Here is an 18,186-nt window from a genome sequence, read left to right on the forward strand (position 1 = left end):
CAGAACGCAGTTTCTTTCTCTATTCCTTTTTTAATACTGGGAGTTATAAAGTCTCATTTTACTAACACACAGCCCTGGTTACTTGTGAAGTCACACTACAGAACCCTTAGCAAGGCAACTGCTCTTTCCTCATGCTAGTATAAGGTTTCCCCATACGCCGTATTTTCGATATTTCGTCCAGCTGAGTTACAATGGAAGAAATGAAAGTTCTGCTCAATTTTCAGCCTTCTGAAAATATCTACCAAGCCTGGGAGGTGTATGACCTCCCAGCAGTGCTCCCCAAACACCCTGGTCCCACCCTAGGGGAAATAGGTTGTAATTTGTTTCTCCACATGATGTCTTTTCATACCTCACCCTTTTTCTCAGATCATTTGTCAAGGGTTCACTGATCTCTTCTTATTAGTTACAGGGGCTACAACAAGACAGAAAAAGAATGTTTGACCAAGCATATAATGTCATGAGTCATGGGTTTAATTTAGTTCCACCAGAATCTCAATGTGACCTTGAAACCTTCTAACACAATAAATCAGACCAGAGGGTATCGGCAGAGGGTGTCTGACAAATCCCAGCGGACGCTAGCTCCGCCGGCTCTGCTCCGGAGGGCACCCCGCCTGCGAAAAGCCCATTAAAGAGCCATCTCGGGCTAGAGTCCTCTCTCTAAGAACACCGCCCGCGGGGCTCGGTTACCGAGGAGGGAGCCGTGCCCGGAGCGCCTCGCGTTTCCCCAGCCCGCAGCTCTGTTCGAAGGCACCGGAGCAAGACCCCGCCCGCCGGGCCGCGGGTCCTGCCGGCCCGCAGGTGGTTCCCGCACGGCGGGGGGGGAACGGACGGGGAGAGAGAAGGGCGGTCGCCGAGCCCCCTGCCCTGGAGGGAGCCTCTCTGCCCCCGGCCCCCCATAGCGGAGCAAACTCCACCCCGGGCCGTGTCAGTCACGCTGGTGTGCCGGGCGGCGGGAGCGGGGCGCGGGAGAGGAGGGGGCCGGGGCGGGAGGCGGACCGCCGGGGCGCGGGCTCCTCCACTCCTCCTCCTCCTCCTCCTCCTCCTCCTCCTTCTCCTCCTCCCGCCGCCGCTCCAGTGCCGGCGGGGCTCCGGGGCAGGACCCGCCGCCGAGCATCCTCCGGCCGCGGGGCTTCGCTGCGCTCCCCGCTGGGGCAGGAGGCAGTGGCAGGTGTCCCAGGCCGGGCAGCCCGGGACTTTTCGGAGCGCCCCCCCCCGCGGCGTCCGCGGAGCTCGGGCTTAGCGGATTCCTGCCTCCCCGCTCCCGTCCGTCGGTCGGCGGCTGTCGGTGGCGGCGGCCGCGGGACCCGTCGCTCCCCTGCTTGCCCCCGCACCGCCGCCGCTGCGGGAGCGAAGGGGAGACCCGAAAGCCCGGGCGAGCCGCGGGAGAAGATTATGGCGACGTGACCGGGACGCGGAGCCGCCCGGCCGGAGCCCCCCAGCCCGTACCCCGGCGGAGCGGAGAGAGCGGAGCCGCGCGGCTCCCCCGGCCGAAGCCGCTGTTGGCAGGCGGTCTGCAGGGCCCGCGGCGGAGCGGAGCGGAGCGGCCTCCAGCCCTGCCCCAGGTTTGTGAGCTTTCCTTTCCCAGGCGAGACCCCGGGGAAGGCGCGGTCCCGCTGTCGGAGCTGCGCCCGGGGGGCGCGGGCGCTGCCCCGGGGGCTGGGGTCGCGGCACGGGCAGCCCCGCGGGGGTTCCCGCCGCCTCCCGGGCTTTCGGTCCGGCTTATTTCGCCCCGCCGACGGTCGGGGCCGGCCGAGGTCCCGCCGCCCCCCTCGGTGGCACCGCCGGCACCTGGCCGGGCCCCGGCGTCCGCGCTGCCGGGGCCCCGGGCGAGCGCCGCGCCTCGGACCGGCGCTCCGCCGACGGCAGCCCTCGACCTAGGCAGCCCTCGACCTCGGCTTCCCTCGACCTCGGCTTCCCTCCCGGCCCCGGCCCCGGCCCCGGCCCCGCGGGGCTGCGGGGCACTCCCCGGGCTCGGCGCCCGAGGGACGAGTGTTGCGTGAAAGCCCCGAGAGCCAGGAGACTCGCCTCCTTAAACCAACCCCGCGACGGTCAAACCGCAGGCTTGCAGCGAGGCTGGCAGGAATAAAAAGCCTTGGGGCGAGCGGAGGGAGATGCGGTCCCCCCGCTCCCTGGGAGGGAGGAGAAAGCCCGCCCGTCCGGGCTGAGCGGCCCCGGCCTCCGCCGTTCCATAGGCACCGCGCGTTTCCCGGCATCTTCCAGCTAGTCTCAGTCCTGCTTGCTTCCCCCCCCCCCCTTCGCATTCATCGTAAAACGTGGCGAGGCCGGACACTGCCACTTGTAGTTACTATACGGGGCTCCTCGGGGGGCGAGGCGTTAAAAATGGACCCATATGCCTTACTTCAGCGAGTAATTCCCGCAAGAAGTGGATCGCTTTCATTGTTCCTACTGAGCAGAAAACACACCAATAATTAACAGGTTAATCCTAACTGAGATTATTTAAATCCAGGAATATTTTTAGGACATTGCCCTTTGGGGAAATAAAGGGAGTGTGCTAACAGTGAAAAGTATGTGTTTATATTTGGAGTAACAACAATACAGAAATTAAAGAGAATTAAGAAAGACATCAAAAGTCTCCATCCCATTTCTGTTATTAACTCCTCCATTTCACATCACTGCGCAGCATTTCTGAGCGTAAGCAGTCCAAGTTTTAAAATGTTCTTCCTTTTGAAGACCTGACTTTTAAAATGGATGGAATTCTGAGCCTTTCTATTCAAACTAACCAATCTAGCTAACAGGTAAAGTGCTGCACAAAGGATAATTGTGCTCCATTTATAAATATCGTTTGCTTAAGCAGCCCCCAAGAAGGCCAAAATATTTAAACATTCAGTCCCGGTGATGTGCTACTGTTGTTCTCAATGCATGCATGATGTCCTGGGACTAAAGGATGAGGTTTTAATTTTAAACAAGTTTTTAAAAGGTTGTTTGGCTTAAAAATGTCCTATGTGATTTGAACACACTGAAAGGAAAAAATGACTTAAAACTTTTCTTCTGAAATTGGAATATTATTCCCAGCTTCCAAAATAAATGGAAAGTTATATTTTGTTACTGCATAGGGAGTGTGCTTTTAAAATAGCGTTATTTTTTTGAATGTTTTCAGATGCAATTTGCATTATTTTGAATGAGCTTACTGAGTATAGACCGAGTAGTTGCATAGATTTGATTAGTTAAGGAAGATGTCCATTATGGTTGTGGTTTGGGAATGTAGAGAACCATTCCAACAGGAAAGGCAATAAAAACACTCTGATAAAATCAGATCACCCACCCTTTGTTACAGTATCCTAGATCTCAACAGTCTTAATAGGAAGATTTTCTTTTTAAGTGCTTGTTAACTTACTGTTCAGTTAATTTCTCTAAGTTATCCACCACTTAATTTTGAATATATGTATATAAATTACTATTTCTGCTTTGGTTATCTGTGAGCTGAAAGATATTCATGTATAGTTCTATGTTTTGCATGAAATCCGAAGAGGTCAAATTAGTTTACAAAGCAGATTGTTTATTTCTCCAATAGTAAATCTTCTTTTGTTTTTTAACTTTCGTAAAACTAATTGTGAATCCGCATCAAGGCTCTTAAAATCAAACCCAAATCTTTCCAACATTGTAAATTATGGACAAGTGTACTCTGGGAAGATAATACTTTTGCAATGAATTCTGATAAACAGTAAAGCATCAACATATTGCTCAATTTAGAATCTTAGGTTGGCTATCAAAAATAAATAAATTCTACTTGAGTTAATTATTTTCTCCCTTGGTTTTTCATTATAAAATAATTCACCTTTTAAAAGCCAGAAAAAGATGAACAGAACGGCACATGCAGCAAGTATGATACCATCTCTGCACCACACAGAGAAGAATACATTAAGCTTTGCTCCATAGGCAAGGTTTTGACATCAAAGATCTACAAGAATGAAGATGACATGTCATTCCCCCATTCTACTTTCAGATATCAAGGCAAAGGAAGGGTTAACTTTAGAAAAATTAATTATACACAATCCCAGAACAATAGTAGTTGGGAGAGGGGAGGAGGGATGAATTGAATAGTGCTGGAAGCCTGTTAGATGCAGTGAGGAAAACTCCCATTGAGTACAGCATGGCCAGCATTTCACCCAAAGTGTGGATTTCCATAGTGCAGGGCCAATACACCAGGTATACCCAAAGTTAATTTTACGATGAAGCAAACATGTTACAACTGACACCTGTATTTCCTAAGTTACATCCAAAAGAGCTGCTCTACAAGAAAATCTCCCAAACTAGTTTCTTGTGAAAGAGAACTTTAAGAATTTAGATTGCTTACTTGCCAGATTTCTCTGCTTTGGAATAAAATAAGGACTTTATTAGAAGTAATAAAGTTTTCAGCTTTCATGAATGGGAATGTGGCCCCTTTTCCAAAAAATGAAATGACCTCAAGCCAAAGCTGTTTCCATGAAATGAAGATCCATGATATAGACAGATTTTTTAGTTCTGGCAATTTAGGATTTCTGTGTGCTGGATGAAATCATGTCAGAGAATTTAAGTATCTTATAGGAATTTTAGTTTAATTAATTTAATCTTTTCTTCCCAACAGCTCAACATTCTCTACTTTGGAGGCTCTTTCTTTTCCTTTTGTCGATAAAGATGAGAAAAAAGTGGATATTGGAAGATCTTAATTTTATCTTTTTTGGTGTGCTCTGTCTCCTTTTCATAGATGGAGGTAAACTAGAACAAGTAAAACGTAAGTAGACTTCAAACAAAGCTGTCACATTCATCCAAATTTGATATTTTCCTTCTATTTGACAGATGTGGTTCAGGAAAGATCTTCAAACACGAATGTCCTAAACTGTGGAACTGCGTTTAAAACCTTCTAACATTCTTCCTCCTTCTAATCCCACATTTAGTAGAATCAGGTCACACCCATGTTCGGGGCACATTTTCCTAAAGCTGTACAGGTTTCATTGCATCATAAAGAACATAACACATCAATTGGAGAATCTGTTTTGTTTCAAATATCCTGAATCAAGAGAGTGCTTAATTCCATTTTAGTGACTTCTGTAAACATCTGACGGATTATCTGGATTTTGTCCCATGTGTAATACTATTGTACTGAAGTTTTCAGCTAGTGTAAAGCTCGTCCAAGACTGTCCTGTTGTGTTCCAAAAACAACCCCATATGAACAGGATTAGCTACATCCTTTGAGAAAATTAAGAGTCTAAGCACTGTCAAAAACTTGATGAGAAGAACTGAAAAGAATACAAACAAAATAAAGGGAGTATTTCTACAAAGCCTGTCATCCGTGGGAGATGTTAACACATTTCAGAAAGCATGGCGAGGAGGAATAATTACCCAAATAAATCTAGGAGTCATTGACTGCTACAGCCTCGTTACTAGCTCTCTGGAATGCTCTCCCCACCTGCATATGCTGGGTTTTGGCCACCTTCTTACAAAAGACATTGTTTGCCCTTGAGAAGTAGTTAAAATTTTCAGCCTCAGTATCAGCAGCTTCTGCTTCTATGGAAGTAGATTTAAAAAAAAAAAAGAAAAAAAAGAGAAGAAAAGAAAAAAAAAAAAAAAGAGAGTGAGTTCCAAAAAGGCTACCTTCTCCGCTGAACTTACTCACAAGAAAACAATGTGCAGGTATTCCTGTTCAAAGAAAGCACAGTGTGAGAAATTACCAAACTCCAGTTCAGCTGTCTACTTTTTCTGATCCTGCATTTCATTTGTCATGCTTTTGTGTAAAGTGAAAGCGGATCACTTCACTGTTGCTACTAATAATCCCTACCTCTTGCTACCTTCTTTTAGCCCAGTAAGTGTGAAGAATGTCCCTTGCTTGGATTATCACTTGGAAGACAGGTATTTTGTTTTATACCCTGGAGTATCATCTATACCGAGGGTAATGAATTAAGCGGAATTTGGACATCATTAAGATTACAGGAAGGAATTCTCTCATGGAAACACATGAGAAACACCCTTTTATTGAAGAGATTTGAGTTTTCAGTGTGAAACCATAATGTGACAGGGAGAGACAGGGCAGTAATGTCTGATAGGTAGATGGCTATCTGCAAAACTGCACTTGCAAGATTAGCAGTGCTTAATGAATAGAAAGATCTTAAAATATTTTGAATGCTGATGCATATGTAAGTCAGCACAAGTTGTTCTGAAATACTAGGACAAACTTTTATTATGTTGTTAAAATATGGAGATACTGAACATGCAGTGTAAATACAGTGTGTTTATCTTCCTTTTGCAGACCGCTTGTTCAAAATCTCTCTGCTGTACAACCTGGGATTTTCCCGAATCAAGCCAATTGCTTTGGTTTTGCAGTGAAAAGGTTTTGTAAACTTGTCTGAGCAATCAAGCACTTTAATTTTGTTACCTAAACAGGATCTTAGCCTGTGTTTTTGCAGGTGAAAGGATAAACTCACCCTGTATGAAAGCCATTTTGTCAGCTATTTCAGGAACTGCAATTTTGGAAAGATGGGAAGCCATGTCATTTATTTTGGTTTGGGACGTTAGAAACAATAGCACATGAAATTAAGGGTATTTCCGTTGTGTGATTCTCCAGTGAAAGAAAAAATTGTAATTCTTTACAAAATTTTATGTACCATCCACAAACATAGTTTACAGAGAACACTGCACACCTAAAACCACTTTGTAAATATGGAATGCGAACATTCATTCATATCTCTTTCAATTCTTTACTGTTTTACAGATTCAGATACATACTGTGTGTTTCAAGATAAGAAGTATCGTGTAGGAGAAAGATGGCATCCTTACCTAGAACCCTATGGCCTTGTTTACTGCGTTAATTGTCTCTGCTCAGAGGTAGGACTGCTGAGTTATTGATCCTACAACTTCTACATGCTTAATTGACTAGAATCCTTTATGTTGTATCTACAATTTGACAAAGCCCAAACCTGTTTTCACTAGTGGGTCCTGATCATGCTGCAGGAAATGGAGGCAGGTGATCCTAGTGAAGGGAAAACATTAACAGAGAAGGCCAATACTAGCAAAAAATACTTGCATGGTGTAGACAAAACAGCTCCTTAACTAGCCAGAAGCTTTGTCAATGCTGAGTATTACATCTTGAATAATTGGACCCCACTACCTAAATATAATCCTTGCAGTTCCATCAATATGGAGGATTATGCTGAACCTGAATTTGGTAGTGTTTTGATCTATGTACAATGTCCGCATCTTCAGAGGAATTTCCACAGTCAAAGCATCTGCTGCCCTAAAGTGCTGAAGGAACAGGCTTGGATATCACTGTTTGTAAAAATGTATGAAAGAAGAATGAGATGATGAAAAATGAGAAAAGTGTATGGAGAACAGAGAGAATTGGGTAGGACGTGAAAGGAGAGGTCCTTGGCTACCATCAGTTAATGCCTGGTAGGAAGATACAGCAGTCATAGATCCCCTAAGTATGTCAAATGCAGCTGCGGGGGGTCAGGAAAATGAGGGCAAAATATGTCCCTTGGAGTACTTCAAAATGACTAAAGAATAAGGGATCTTGATCACTAACACATGAGGCACTCCAGATGCTGAGTTTTGTCTGCTGTATTTAATGCAGAATAAAGTTTTCTTGGCTATTTCCCCCCCGCAAGTGTAAAATATTGGGCCCCCATGCAGCACTTGTTCTGAGGGATCCGCTACTACAATTTAGTGCAGAGATGCACAAACAGTAGTCCCACAAGCTTGGCTTTACCTCAGATGTGTGCAGCAGAATGCATCTGTAAGAGGAAAAAGCAATGTAGTAGGAAGAAAAGTCCCTGATTATAGCAAAAAGGAGTTTCCACTCACTTTTGCTGATCTATATGCAAAGTTGAAAACGCCCTCAGAGTCCATGTGTGGTAAAACACTCTAAATTGCTGGAAGGCTGTCTTGGGTGGGGATGAAATTCACTGGAAACCCTAGAGATCTGGATACAAATCATGGCTCAATGATTTTTAGGAAGATGTTAGACAGTCTGGGGGGATGGGAAAGTGCATGGAATGCTCCCCTAGAGAACAGCACTGCTGTGATCCAGGCATACCCACGCACTGTGAGGCTCCAACAAATGAGTATATTTTATTTCTTTCCCTCGCACATGGGCATGGAAGAACAGAGTGGCAGTTTAGGGCAACAAGGTTAATAAAGAAGGAAACTGTGCTAATTATCAGTACATGCAGCTCAGAAGTGGTTCTGGACTCTACTTCCTTGTTTGCTCTGTTTTACCTTTGTTGTACTCTGAGGGCGCAAAATGTAACTTGGGGTTATTTCAGCAGTGAGGATGCTGAGGGATCTCTGGGATGTGACTCTTGTTGCCTGGAAGGAGGACTCCAAATAACTGCAGCATCCAGCCATTCATTTGAGCTTTGTCCTGTCCAAAAGAAATGTCCTCAGAACACTGACCCACAGTAAAAGCTCCAGAGCATCAGGAAACTCTCAATAATTTATAATTTTTAACAACATTAAGGCTAGATAAAGCATTAGAAAACATGCCATGACATAGCACAAGCACAGACCTTAAACCAAATATTGCAGCATAAAAAGTGAAACTAAAGTGTGCTACTGACAGCAAATAAGAGAGACCTAAGTGTAACCCACCCATGATTCCCTGGCAGTAAATCAGTTAGGCAAAGGGTATGTACAGAGTGTGAAGCAGCAACCTACTCCCTCACACTGCAGAGAAAAGCAAAAAAAATCCCCAGGAATCTTCATCTCCAGTGTGGCCAAGATTTCTTTGCTGGCCTCAAACATCATGATCCATATGATCTCTGCACAAAACAAGTCATATCAGCCAGGCAACAGACCAAGATCTCTGATCCATCTCTAAACAACAGTCTGCCTGTCCATCCCCCCTAATGCATACGCTTCTGATCTTTAAGAAAAAGGCGAGACAAATTAACTAACTAAACAGAGGCCAAATTATTCAGCCAGGGATTAAAAAAAAAAAAAAGCCTTCCCGTTTTTGTGTGTATGTAGTATTGTATTTTTACAAGTTATAATTACATACTTAAACCAGAATAAAACTAAACATAATTTAGTGTTCTCACCCTGTTCCCCCTTTCTTTTACACCCCCCCCTCAGTACACAGTGGAGACTGTTGACTGTTACTGTCAGGTAAATTGGAGCACTCACAATTTGTCAGATCATTATTTTACTCTCTAAAATACAGCAGCTTTTTGCTTGTGTTCATAGTCAGGGGCTAAAGTGAATGCTCTCCACCCTTAGCACTGATAACACAGCTTGGGAAGAGGGATGCATTGTTACTCTTTGAGTATCTGATGCAGAAATGCTAACTGTGGCCCTGGCTCACAGAAGCCTACAGGAGCTTAAGTCCTATTCTAGTCAGTAGGGCTTGGTCTCCCAAATGTCACTGTGAATCTAAGCATAAGATCAGTCTTAGCAATAACAAGATCAGTTAGAATAGTTCTGTCCTGCTGCAAACAGTGGAGTACTGCAGGCAGCACTGAGGAGTGAAGCAGGCCTGCAGAATTTTTATCACAGCTGATCATGCACAGAAAGTAAACATTCACCTCGGGAGATTTCACAGGACTAATAATTAAAAAGGGAGTGAGGCCATGGAACAGGACAAGTAAGCAACATGGATGGAGCCAGGCCAGCAGACAGTGCCAGCCTTTCTTCTACAGTAGTGCTTTACAGGCTCTCAGCTGATGGTCTACTGGGCAAGGAGCTGTGCAGACCAGTGATAGTCCCCATCCCACAAAGAGTCTACAGCCTAAAATTTGCTCCTCCTCTATAAAATCAGTATATTTAATTTCAATCATCATTGGAACCAGATGGTGATACCATTTTTAGTGTCTCTTTCTAAAGCAGATGCACAAATGTAGTTTGTGGGTAGTAGTGATCTAACAGTATGATTCCAGCCTGTGGTCTGCAGATATTTAGGAGTCAATGGACTATTTTGAAAGAGATGGCTAGAAAAGCCTATACATATGCTATCTAAGGAAGTCTGCGCCTCCACTGGAAACATTGCAGTGCTCCAGAAGGCATATGAAAGTGATGTGGGTTTATTCCTGACACCACCTAAAACTACAGTCATGGCATAGTATCAGTGTTCATGCTAAAAGATCGTTCTTGCTATAAACACGAGCAACTCAGAGCTAAATTAGGAGGATGAATTATAGATGGGAAATGGGAATTTGAAATGGATGGTCTTTTCTGGTTACAGACACTGGAGAATGAAAATTCCCTGTTTTAATTATAAATCAAACTTAGATGTGGTCAAATAGAATATTATGTTAACGACATGAATAATGAACACTATTCCCAAGACTTGCTCATATTCCTTAGAAAAATGGCTACTTACCAACTAGTGTTTTTTGTCTACTGGGGAACCCATAAAATGAAAACAAAAGATTCTCCACAGTTTTCAGGAACAATTGCAGATGCTATTGTCTCTTGCGGTCTTGAACTAACCCTCAGTAGGGGATATCTCAGAGACCTACCATTCATTATCTGTGTCTTAGTTTTGGAAATGCAATTCCTAAGCATAATCTGCTCAAAAGAAAAACACAAATGAAGATTGTTGCAATCCATTTTTAGGCACTTCCTCTGATTTTAAGGTTTGTATGGATTTCTGCTGCATTCTGACCTCCAGCATAAATTCAGAGGCAGTGAAAGTAGTCTGGGCTTACCCTGGTGTGAGTGAAATCAGAATGTTGTAAAAAGGCTTTTTTTTTTTTTTTTTTTAAATAAGAACACAGAAATTTGTAAGACAGCCCATTTCATTAAAGTATTGTATTATGTTCCACTTGCAGAATGGAAATGTACTGTGCAGCAGAATAAGATGCCCAAGTCTACACTGTCCTTCCCCTGTGCATGTACCACAGCTGTGCTGCCCACGATGCCCAGGTAATTCCTACTAATGACATACAGTCCTTTCTGAAATAGTTATTTAATACACTGAGTAACAGCAAAATTAAATGTCTGTGCTAGGAAACTTCTGTGAAGTAAACATCCTTCTATATCCATATAGGTTATGAGACACTTGTCCTACAGTAAGTTACAGTATTTCCTATAGTTCCTATATATTCCTTTTTAGGAAATCAGAAGTATAAATTTGGGAAGGGATCAGGTAAGCTACCAAGTCCAGTCCCCTACAATCCAGGCAGAAGGTTAGCAGAAGTTTCACTGATGGGGTCTGTGGACCATCCGCTCCGCAATCCTTCCCTTATCTCTAAACTCTATCACAATAAAACCCCATCCCACAAACTTCCTAGGTTTCTGCTTTTGGTGCTTTTCATAAGAGCAGGCTAAAATACATTGTTATTTGCAATGGTTCTCTGTTAACAAGCAATTCAAAATTGCTGTGGCAAATGTGCATTTCTATAGTATCACTGCACAACCAGTCTGGTAACATTTGCCTTTTATATCTCAAATCCAGGCATAGCTTCATAATTAGTAGAGACTGTTGTAAATCATAGAAGCAGTGCTGTAGAAGTTTATGACTATATAAATCCAATTGGATACTGTATAGTAAATTCCTCCAGACTGTACATTTATTATATGCTCATTATTAAGAGCCACTGTATGAAAGAGACTAAGCAGGATCTTTCACGAGGCTGTTACAACATTCCCGACATGGCCTAATGGCTGGTAGATTTGACTGGAGCTTTTCCCTAAATGTCTGTCTTAGTGGCACCCCTCATTTCCACTTATAAAAGAGTATTCATGCAGCATCATAGAAAGGGTTTTTATTTTACTTTCTCTAGAGAGTTTCATTGTCTGAGGAAAACAGCTGTTCCCTGACCAAAACCTGTGAGCAGGACGCAATATGCAATGGTGGAGGGACATGAGTGCACAAGCAGTTTGCTGTTCAGCTGGCATTGGAGTGTGTTCATTGCACTTACTGGAGAATAAATGGCACCCACATGTCAATTTTTGGTAGGATTCACCTGTCCTGACAATCATATACATCTGTCTATCAGACGTGTATATCAATATGTGATCCAGGTATCTAGAATCCTTTTTTGGAGTGATGAAGAAGAAGCGTTTCAAGTGCGTAACTCATCTGATGCCATGATGCCACTCTTCTTGTGTCCCAGGATGAGATTCATCCCATTCAACTTTAGATCCAACACTTTGGCATCTAGTTGATGGTAGAGTTTTATCTAGGATGGTCTAATACAAGGAAAGGTCTAATACAAAGGAAGTTTGTAAGGTAGTATGCTTTATTTGACCAACTAGTACTGTTAGATTAAGTGGCAAGATGCTGGGCACATGAACCCCTTTTCTGTTTTCAGATCAAAAGGAGGACTGGTGTGCCGGTGTGCCCAAAACCTGGTCTATTTTTCCAGCTAATCTAAACTTCAGTTGGCAAGGGAATCATCTAGATACCCTTTATAGCTGTTGGAAACATGCTGTCCCCAGAGGGTGATTCATCCTGTTAGCCAGAATGAGAAGAATTTTTCCCTGGGGATGCCTGCCTCTCTCCACTGATTATTGAGGGAGCACAGGCAAATAGCTTACGTTAGATGCTTACTTTTTTGACAGCTTAAGTTAAATCACAAAAATCCCACTCTGAGTATGTAATTGGCATTTGGGGTCAGGAACTTTTTTTTTTTTTTTTTTTAATATCTCTGTACAGTATTTAGTACAGAAACATAAAAATGCTTCTAGATTGACTGGTTTTGCTTCAAGTGCTCTTTGGCAGTGAACTGTTTGGCTTTTTTCTGTTCGTGAGGCTGTAAATGTTGTGACACCTACCAAGATTTTAAAACATTCTACAGTGACCTAGTAAGGAAGATGAAGGGCCCCTGTAAACTCTCAAGTCCTTATTACCAAATTAAGTTTTTGCTATTCACAGCCTTCAGCTAGAATTTTGTACTGTGTGTTTAAACTGATAAATCCAGAAAATTATCAGAATGAGCCTTTCCTGAATTGTGATCCATTATCTTCTCTTAACTGCTCCTAGAGTCTATCTATAGTCTATTTTCTACATACGGTGGGCCATTAAATTGCTAGCTGGGCAGCATCTCATTAAAAATGAGAGTCCCACAAAGGTTTATGTTAGGCAAAAGAGGACCAGGAATCTACTGTGATTTCAGGGGTTAGTTGCATTCTGCTTTCTCCAGTGATTATGCACATTGTATTTGGTGCTCTATCTTCAGTGGTAATGTTTATGCCTGATCTGAATAGGAATCTCAAGCATTCTTGCACATTTTATGCCAGCTTTCCATTCCTATGTGTATGGCATACAATGTCTTTTATGCAGCATCCCATGATATGCAGGAAATTCACTTCTCTGGTTTCCCTGGTTATTTTTTAATGGAACGTGCCAGAGCTCTGGCCATCAGCCATCCATTCGAATTACTCTCATAAATGCTCATTATATTCTGTCACGTATGTTTCCCCTCAGTTTCTCAAGCTGCATTTCAGAAATGAGTAGTGCTAGTCACAGTGACTTTGGGCTCTTCCTCCTGCCTTTCTGCAGGCCTTGTAGAGTGTAACTGCCCAAATAACTGCCTCCTTATTTAATGAAGCAGAGGTAATGCCAGGAGGCAGCAACTTTCATTGGAAACTGAACTTCATAACTACCTAAGTGGAGGAGCTGTTGAAGGGATTCCTTTGAGAAAAGTTGGCACTGCTCTCCCCTTGGAATTAATGTCTCCTGCATCCATAGTGACACTGGACTTGCTGACACAAAGAGATGCAGTGTTTGTATCCTGTCTCCCTGGCACCAGCCACCATGAATCTTAAGTAGTTGTCAGACATATGTTATGAAGCATCTTCTACTTTTCACCAGTGGTTCAATCCTACCAGCTTCTATCACAGATTCACTGCTTTTTTTTTTTTTTTTTTTTGAAACCCATTCTTTCTAGCATTGGCAAAATCCAGACCTTGTGTTTTACACAGAACTAGATATTCCTCCCTTTTGCAGCTCTGAAAAGTATTTTACTATCTGAATTAGATTCTTGTCATTACACATATGTGATCAAAAATAGTAGGTTCACATTCATTGGGACTCTTTTTACACATTAGTGAGACCCAAAAGGACATCACATGCTTCCAAGCTTGAATTCTGTCCCTCCACCTCAGGATGCTCCAGGCATTGTCAGAGGAGAGGTGATTTATAGAGTCAGGGAGAGAATTCACCATGATTCTCAGAGCTGGAGCGGTTCTTGAGCTTGAGTGGACTTCAGACCTCCTGCCTCCTGTCATAAAAATAAACTTCATGTACAAGTTCTTCAAGCATTTAGCTGCAGCTGTCTTTTATGGCACTACTATGGACAGTGCCTTTAAAAATGGAACATTTATTGTAGATCGTATCATTTCTACGTGGAATGATTGCAAATCAAAGCATTTAGAGTCTAGTTAAAGATCCAAAATTTTTGAGTACACTCTGGAATATGTAAATCTAAGATGGGGGAAGCTTACATCAGAAGCAAAAACGCACAATTGCAGGATTTAAAAGGGGTTTCCATATTCCACTTGCCGGTTTGATTTCTCAGCAGATAAGGCTGCACACTGATGTATGAATCAGCCCATCTGGCTCTAGTATTTTTAAGCTTGCAGCCCTGACTAAATACACTGGTTTCCAAGAACGTTCATGATTAGTAACACATTTAAGTTTAAGCTCCTTTGGTACTATGATTTTTCTGTATCAAATTCAAACCACTTTTCTGATGTACTTTTCATTGTTCTTTAGATATTGAAATAACAACAAAATGCCAAGTGGTACCTATATACATAGGTGGACTAAATACAAAGATGGACCAGATCAGTTATCTGACAATAGTGGTCTGAGAATATCACCTAAAAATAAATGAGGCTGTGTCTGCGCAATAGACTGCAGCATGACTTAGTAATACCTGTGTCTTTGAACTAGCTATTTTGGATCCTGGAAGCAGCCTAGTTAGGACAGTGCAGAACTCACTGCACTGCAAAACTCTCTTAAGAAGCAGGAAAAATACACCTGCAATGAGCTCAGTGCTACCTTTTCTCAATTTCTTCCAGTAACTGAGCTAGTCCAGGTAACACACTGCACTCTGTAGTGTAGATATTCTTAAAGACTCAGCCTTGCAAGGTGCCGAGTATGTACAGCACCTGTTGACCTGATACACATTGTATATATAAACACAGAAGCATGTGTATAATACAATGCATCTTGCACTGAATTACTACCAAAATCTTCAACCTGGGCAGTTGGAATGCTCTGGTGGAATGATTTTCCACTGCAGAATGCACATACAGTAAACTATTTGGTGAAGAGGTGTTGTGTTCTACCCAGCTCACACACCAGAGCTGCCAGGCTCTCAGTTCTAGTCTTCTTACCCTTCAATTCAGAACCCAATCTATTTCACAAATATTTGTGGGATGGAGGAAGGCATATTGAGCCCAACTGTTCCATTCTCTGCACAATTCTTGTTGCTACCATCTACGCTTCTCATATCACTAAGTGAGAAACTCATGGCCCAGATCTCACTGAAGTTACAAGGAGTTTTAATTGCCTTAAATAGATGGGTGTGAGGCTTGAATAGGAAAGAGAAAAAAACCACATGAATATGGTAATTCTAAGAGATGTTCACATGTTCTCTTACTGAGCAGATACTGTTTTCTATGCTGTTAGTAAAAGAACAGTTGTTACCTCCCATATAAAATGTACCTCTGTTGACTGATGCTACACTTCTGAAATTAAAGTTGGAAACACTTCATATCCTGAATTCCAGACTGAAAACAGACTATTATAACAATACTCAAGATCAAGAATTTTTATGAGTAACCTGGCAAAGGGCATATCATCCTTCTAAAAGTTGTGCCTGAACCAATATGCATGGTTCAAACACCTAAGTATTTAATGAGAATTTGGAGATGGATCCAGACTTCACATATGACTTGTAAAACTTTAGAACTCTCCACTGTCCAAAAGATCAGATCTTTGCCCTACCATGAAGGATCTTCAAGGTTCTCAACCCTGACAAGTTGCCAACACAGAAAACCTTTTCCCTTCTGTATGTTAATCTGTCCCTCTATTGCCTAAGTCCCCAGGCAGCAGAATTTCTTCATGAACTGTGCTGCCAAAACACCCACTTTCCATCTTACCTCATAAAAATATTTGAGACCATCGATCATGCAGCAGTATAAACAATCTCTGAGCTCTCATATAATGGTGAAAGGATTAAGGAAGAAGGCCACAGGGAGATTTTCACGAGAAGAATGATATGCAGATAGCATTTCTTTCTTTCATGATTCTTCTTCTGAAATTTGAATTTGACAGCAGCAAATATTATAGCTAGTGAACGTTGATACATACTGTATTTTGAGATAGTAATTAAAAAAAAGGCATCTTACAAAGGTGCCTCCTAAAGGCCTAGATGTAGTCTGAGATGAAAACAACAGAGCAGTAACAGCTGTAATTTTATGAAAGACTTGATGAACTATGAAGAAATCTTATCAAATCCATCACCTGTGGAAAACAACACTACCCTGTAAGTGATTTTGGTAGTGAATTCTTAGTCCCCTACACACAGCTGATGGCAGCACTGTGCTTGACACATGAAGGGCACTCCAACTAGCAGGGATTAAGGAACAGTAGAGGACAATCTCTGTAATTCACTGATTGAGAATGGTTAAATCTTGGCAGAAGTGTTCAGATGAAAAAAAATCTAGGGCAGCACAAGCATCAGTAAAGTTAGGTATTGAAAGTATAACATTATAATAACTGGGGTTCCCTTCACACACCTCTTTTGTAGCCATCAACAATTAGCATTGAAGGAGTTCAAACATCTGACCTACATGTCACCTACAAAGTCTAATCTATCAGTGACAGCATAGTGTACTGCATATACAACTGAAAGTCCCTGGAAGTGTCTCCGTACAAACACAGTGCTAAAAGACGTGAGGAAAAAGCAAACTCAGTATGCAGAAAGAGATTTCTGTACAATTACTTTTGGAATAAAGAGTGAGGAAACTTCAGGAATAATGTTCACGAAAAATTCAGGAAACTTCAGAAGAAAATGAACTGCAAAGCTTGAAAGTCCTACTGGTTTTATTCTTTACTCATGCAACATTATCCATACTTCTGGAAGCAGCTGAATTGTCTGAGAGATAATACAGAAAGCTAGACTCCTGAAAGTCTTGATCATTTGAAACCATTATCCATGCTTGTCTGAACTGTTCATCCAAAGAATAAAATCTATATATGCTGTAACTGATGCATGGTATTTAACAAGTTCATAACCACCTTAGTAATGAGTCCTACAAGGATCGTCTTCCTGACACCAAGGAATAGATAGTTGGCACTTAAATAACAGTCTGTTGCCGGAAATACGAGTTTGGAGCTACAGGCATATCTCAGATTTTAGAAAAATGTTCTCAGCATCCTGCCCACTTTGTCACCTGTCTGACATGAGCCTCAGTTCATGGAAGAAATTCTGCATACTCGGCTCCCCTTCATTGTTCACCTCCGCCCTCCCTTGTTACTTTACCTCAGCACCTGAATCTCTTGAGACCTTTAATCCATGCTGTTGCACTGCCTACAGGCCCAGTAGCTATGCCTTCACTTCCCACCTCTGCACTTTCCAGGTAATGAAAAAGAAATTAAAAATAACCTGTGACCCAAGCTCTCAGCAGCCACAGTACAGGAGACTGTGGAATAGGTATGCCAATATACACAGCAGCTAATAGTAATAACTGAAGAACTACTTACTATTATCTATTGATAAGAGCAAATTTCAATTTTTTCCAGTCCACATTTGGTTCCTGTGGAGGTACCATAGAATTACAGAGTCGTGCTTGTTTATGGTCACTGCACATATACAAACAAGGTAGATATTCGTATCTGGAATATGAAAGACTCACAGAAGTTACACAGCACCAGAGATTAGTGAGATGCTCTGATTTTGTATAGTCCCAACAATGGGTAGCTGTCAGATAGTTCAAATATATTGTTTATTTGGAAGTAAAGTTGATTTGGAAATATAATGATATAGGAATTCTTGGGAGATGTCTAATTTTTTCCTATTGACGTGCGCTCAGATAATTCAGTTTGTTTTGTGATCTGCATTTGTTACTAGCTTCATAAGGAATGTTTGCTATCACAGCCAGACTGTGGTTATCGCTTGTTTCCATTCTGCTTTTATGACCATAAAAAAATTTTCAAACAATATATCTGTAAATCAGCATCCAAAATGCACTGAAAAAATATGTATCTTCCCACATGGGTGACAGAATTAGAACTTCCATTCT

General features: G+C 42.3%; 1 protein-coding gene across 3 annotated transcripts in view; it reads left to right on the forward strand.

Moving 5' to 3' along the window:
* Positions 1–1,045: 1,045 nt before the first annotated feature.
* The window catches only part of CHRDL1 (chordin like 1), a 45,300-nt gene continuing 28,159 nt past the window's right edge, over positions 1,046–18,186 (forward strand). For 2 of the 3 annotated variants that reach the window (XM_069810963.1, XM_069810965.1), the window contains exons 1-4: positions 1,046–1,562; positions 4,586–4,732; positions 6,707–6,819; positions 10,758–10,851. In XM_069810963.1, coding sequence (XP_069667064.1) covers positions 4,636–4,732; positions 6,707–6,819; positions 10,758–10,851 — 304 coding nt within the window. In that variant the 5' untranslated portion in view covers positions 1,046–1,562; positions 4,586–4,635. The remainder of the gene's footprint in view (positions 1,563–4,585; positions 4,733–6,706; positions 6,820–10,757; positions 10,852–18,186) is intronic. The other variant, XM_069810962.1, reaches the window with a different exon arrangement.

This window comes from Haliaeetus albicilla, chromosome 23 (genome assembly GCF_947461875.1).
Source record: "Haliaeetus albicilla chromosome 23, bHalAlb1.1, whole genome shotgun sequence".
NCBI classification, from domain to species: domain Eukaryota; kingdom Metazoa; phylum Chordata; class Aves; order Accipitriformes; family Accipitridae; genus Haliaeetus; species Haliaeetus albicilla.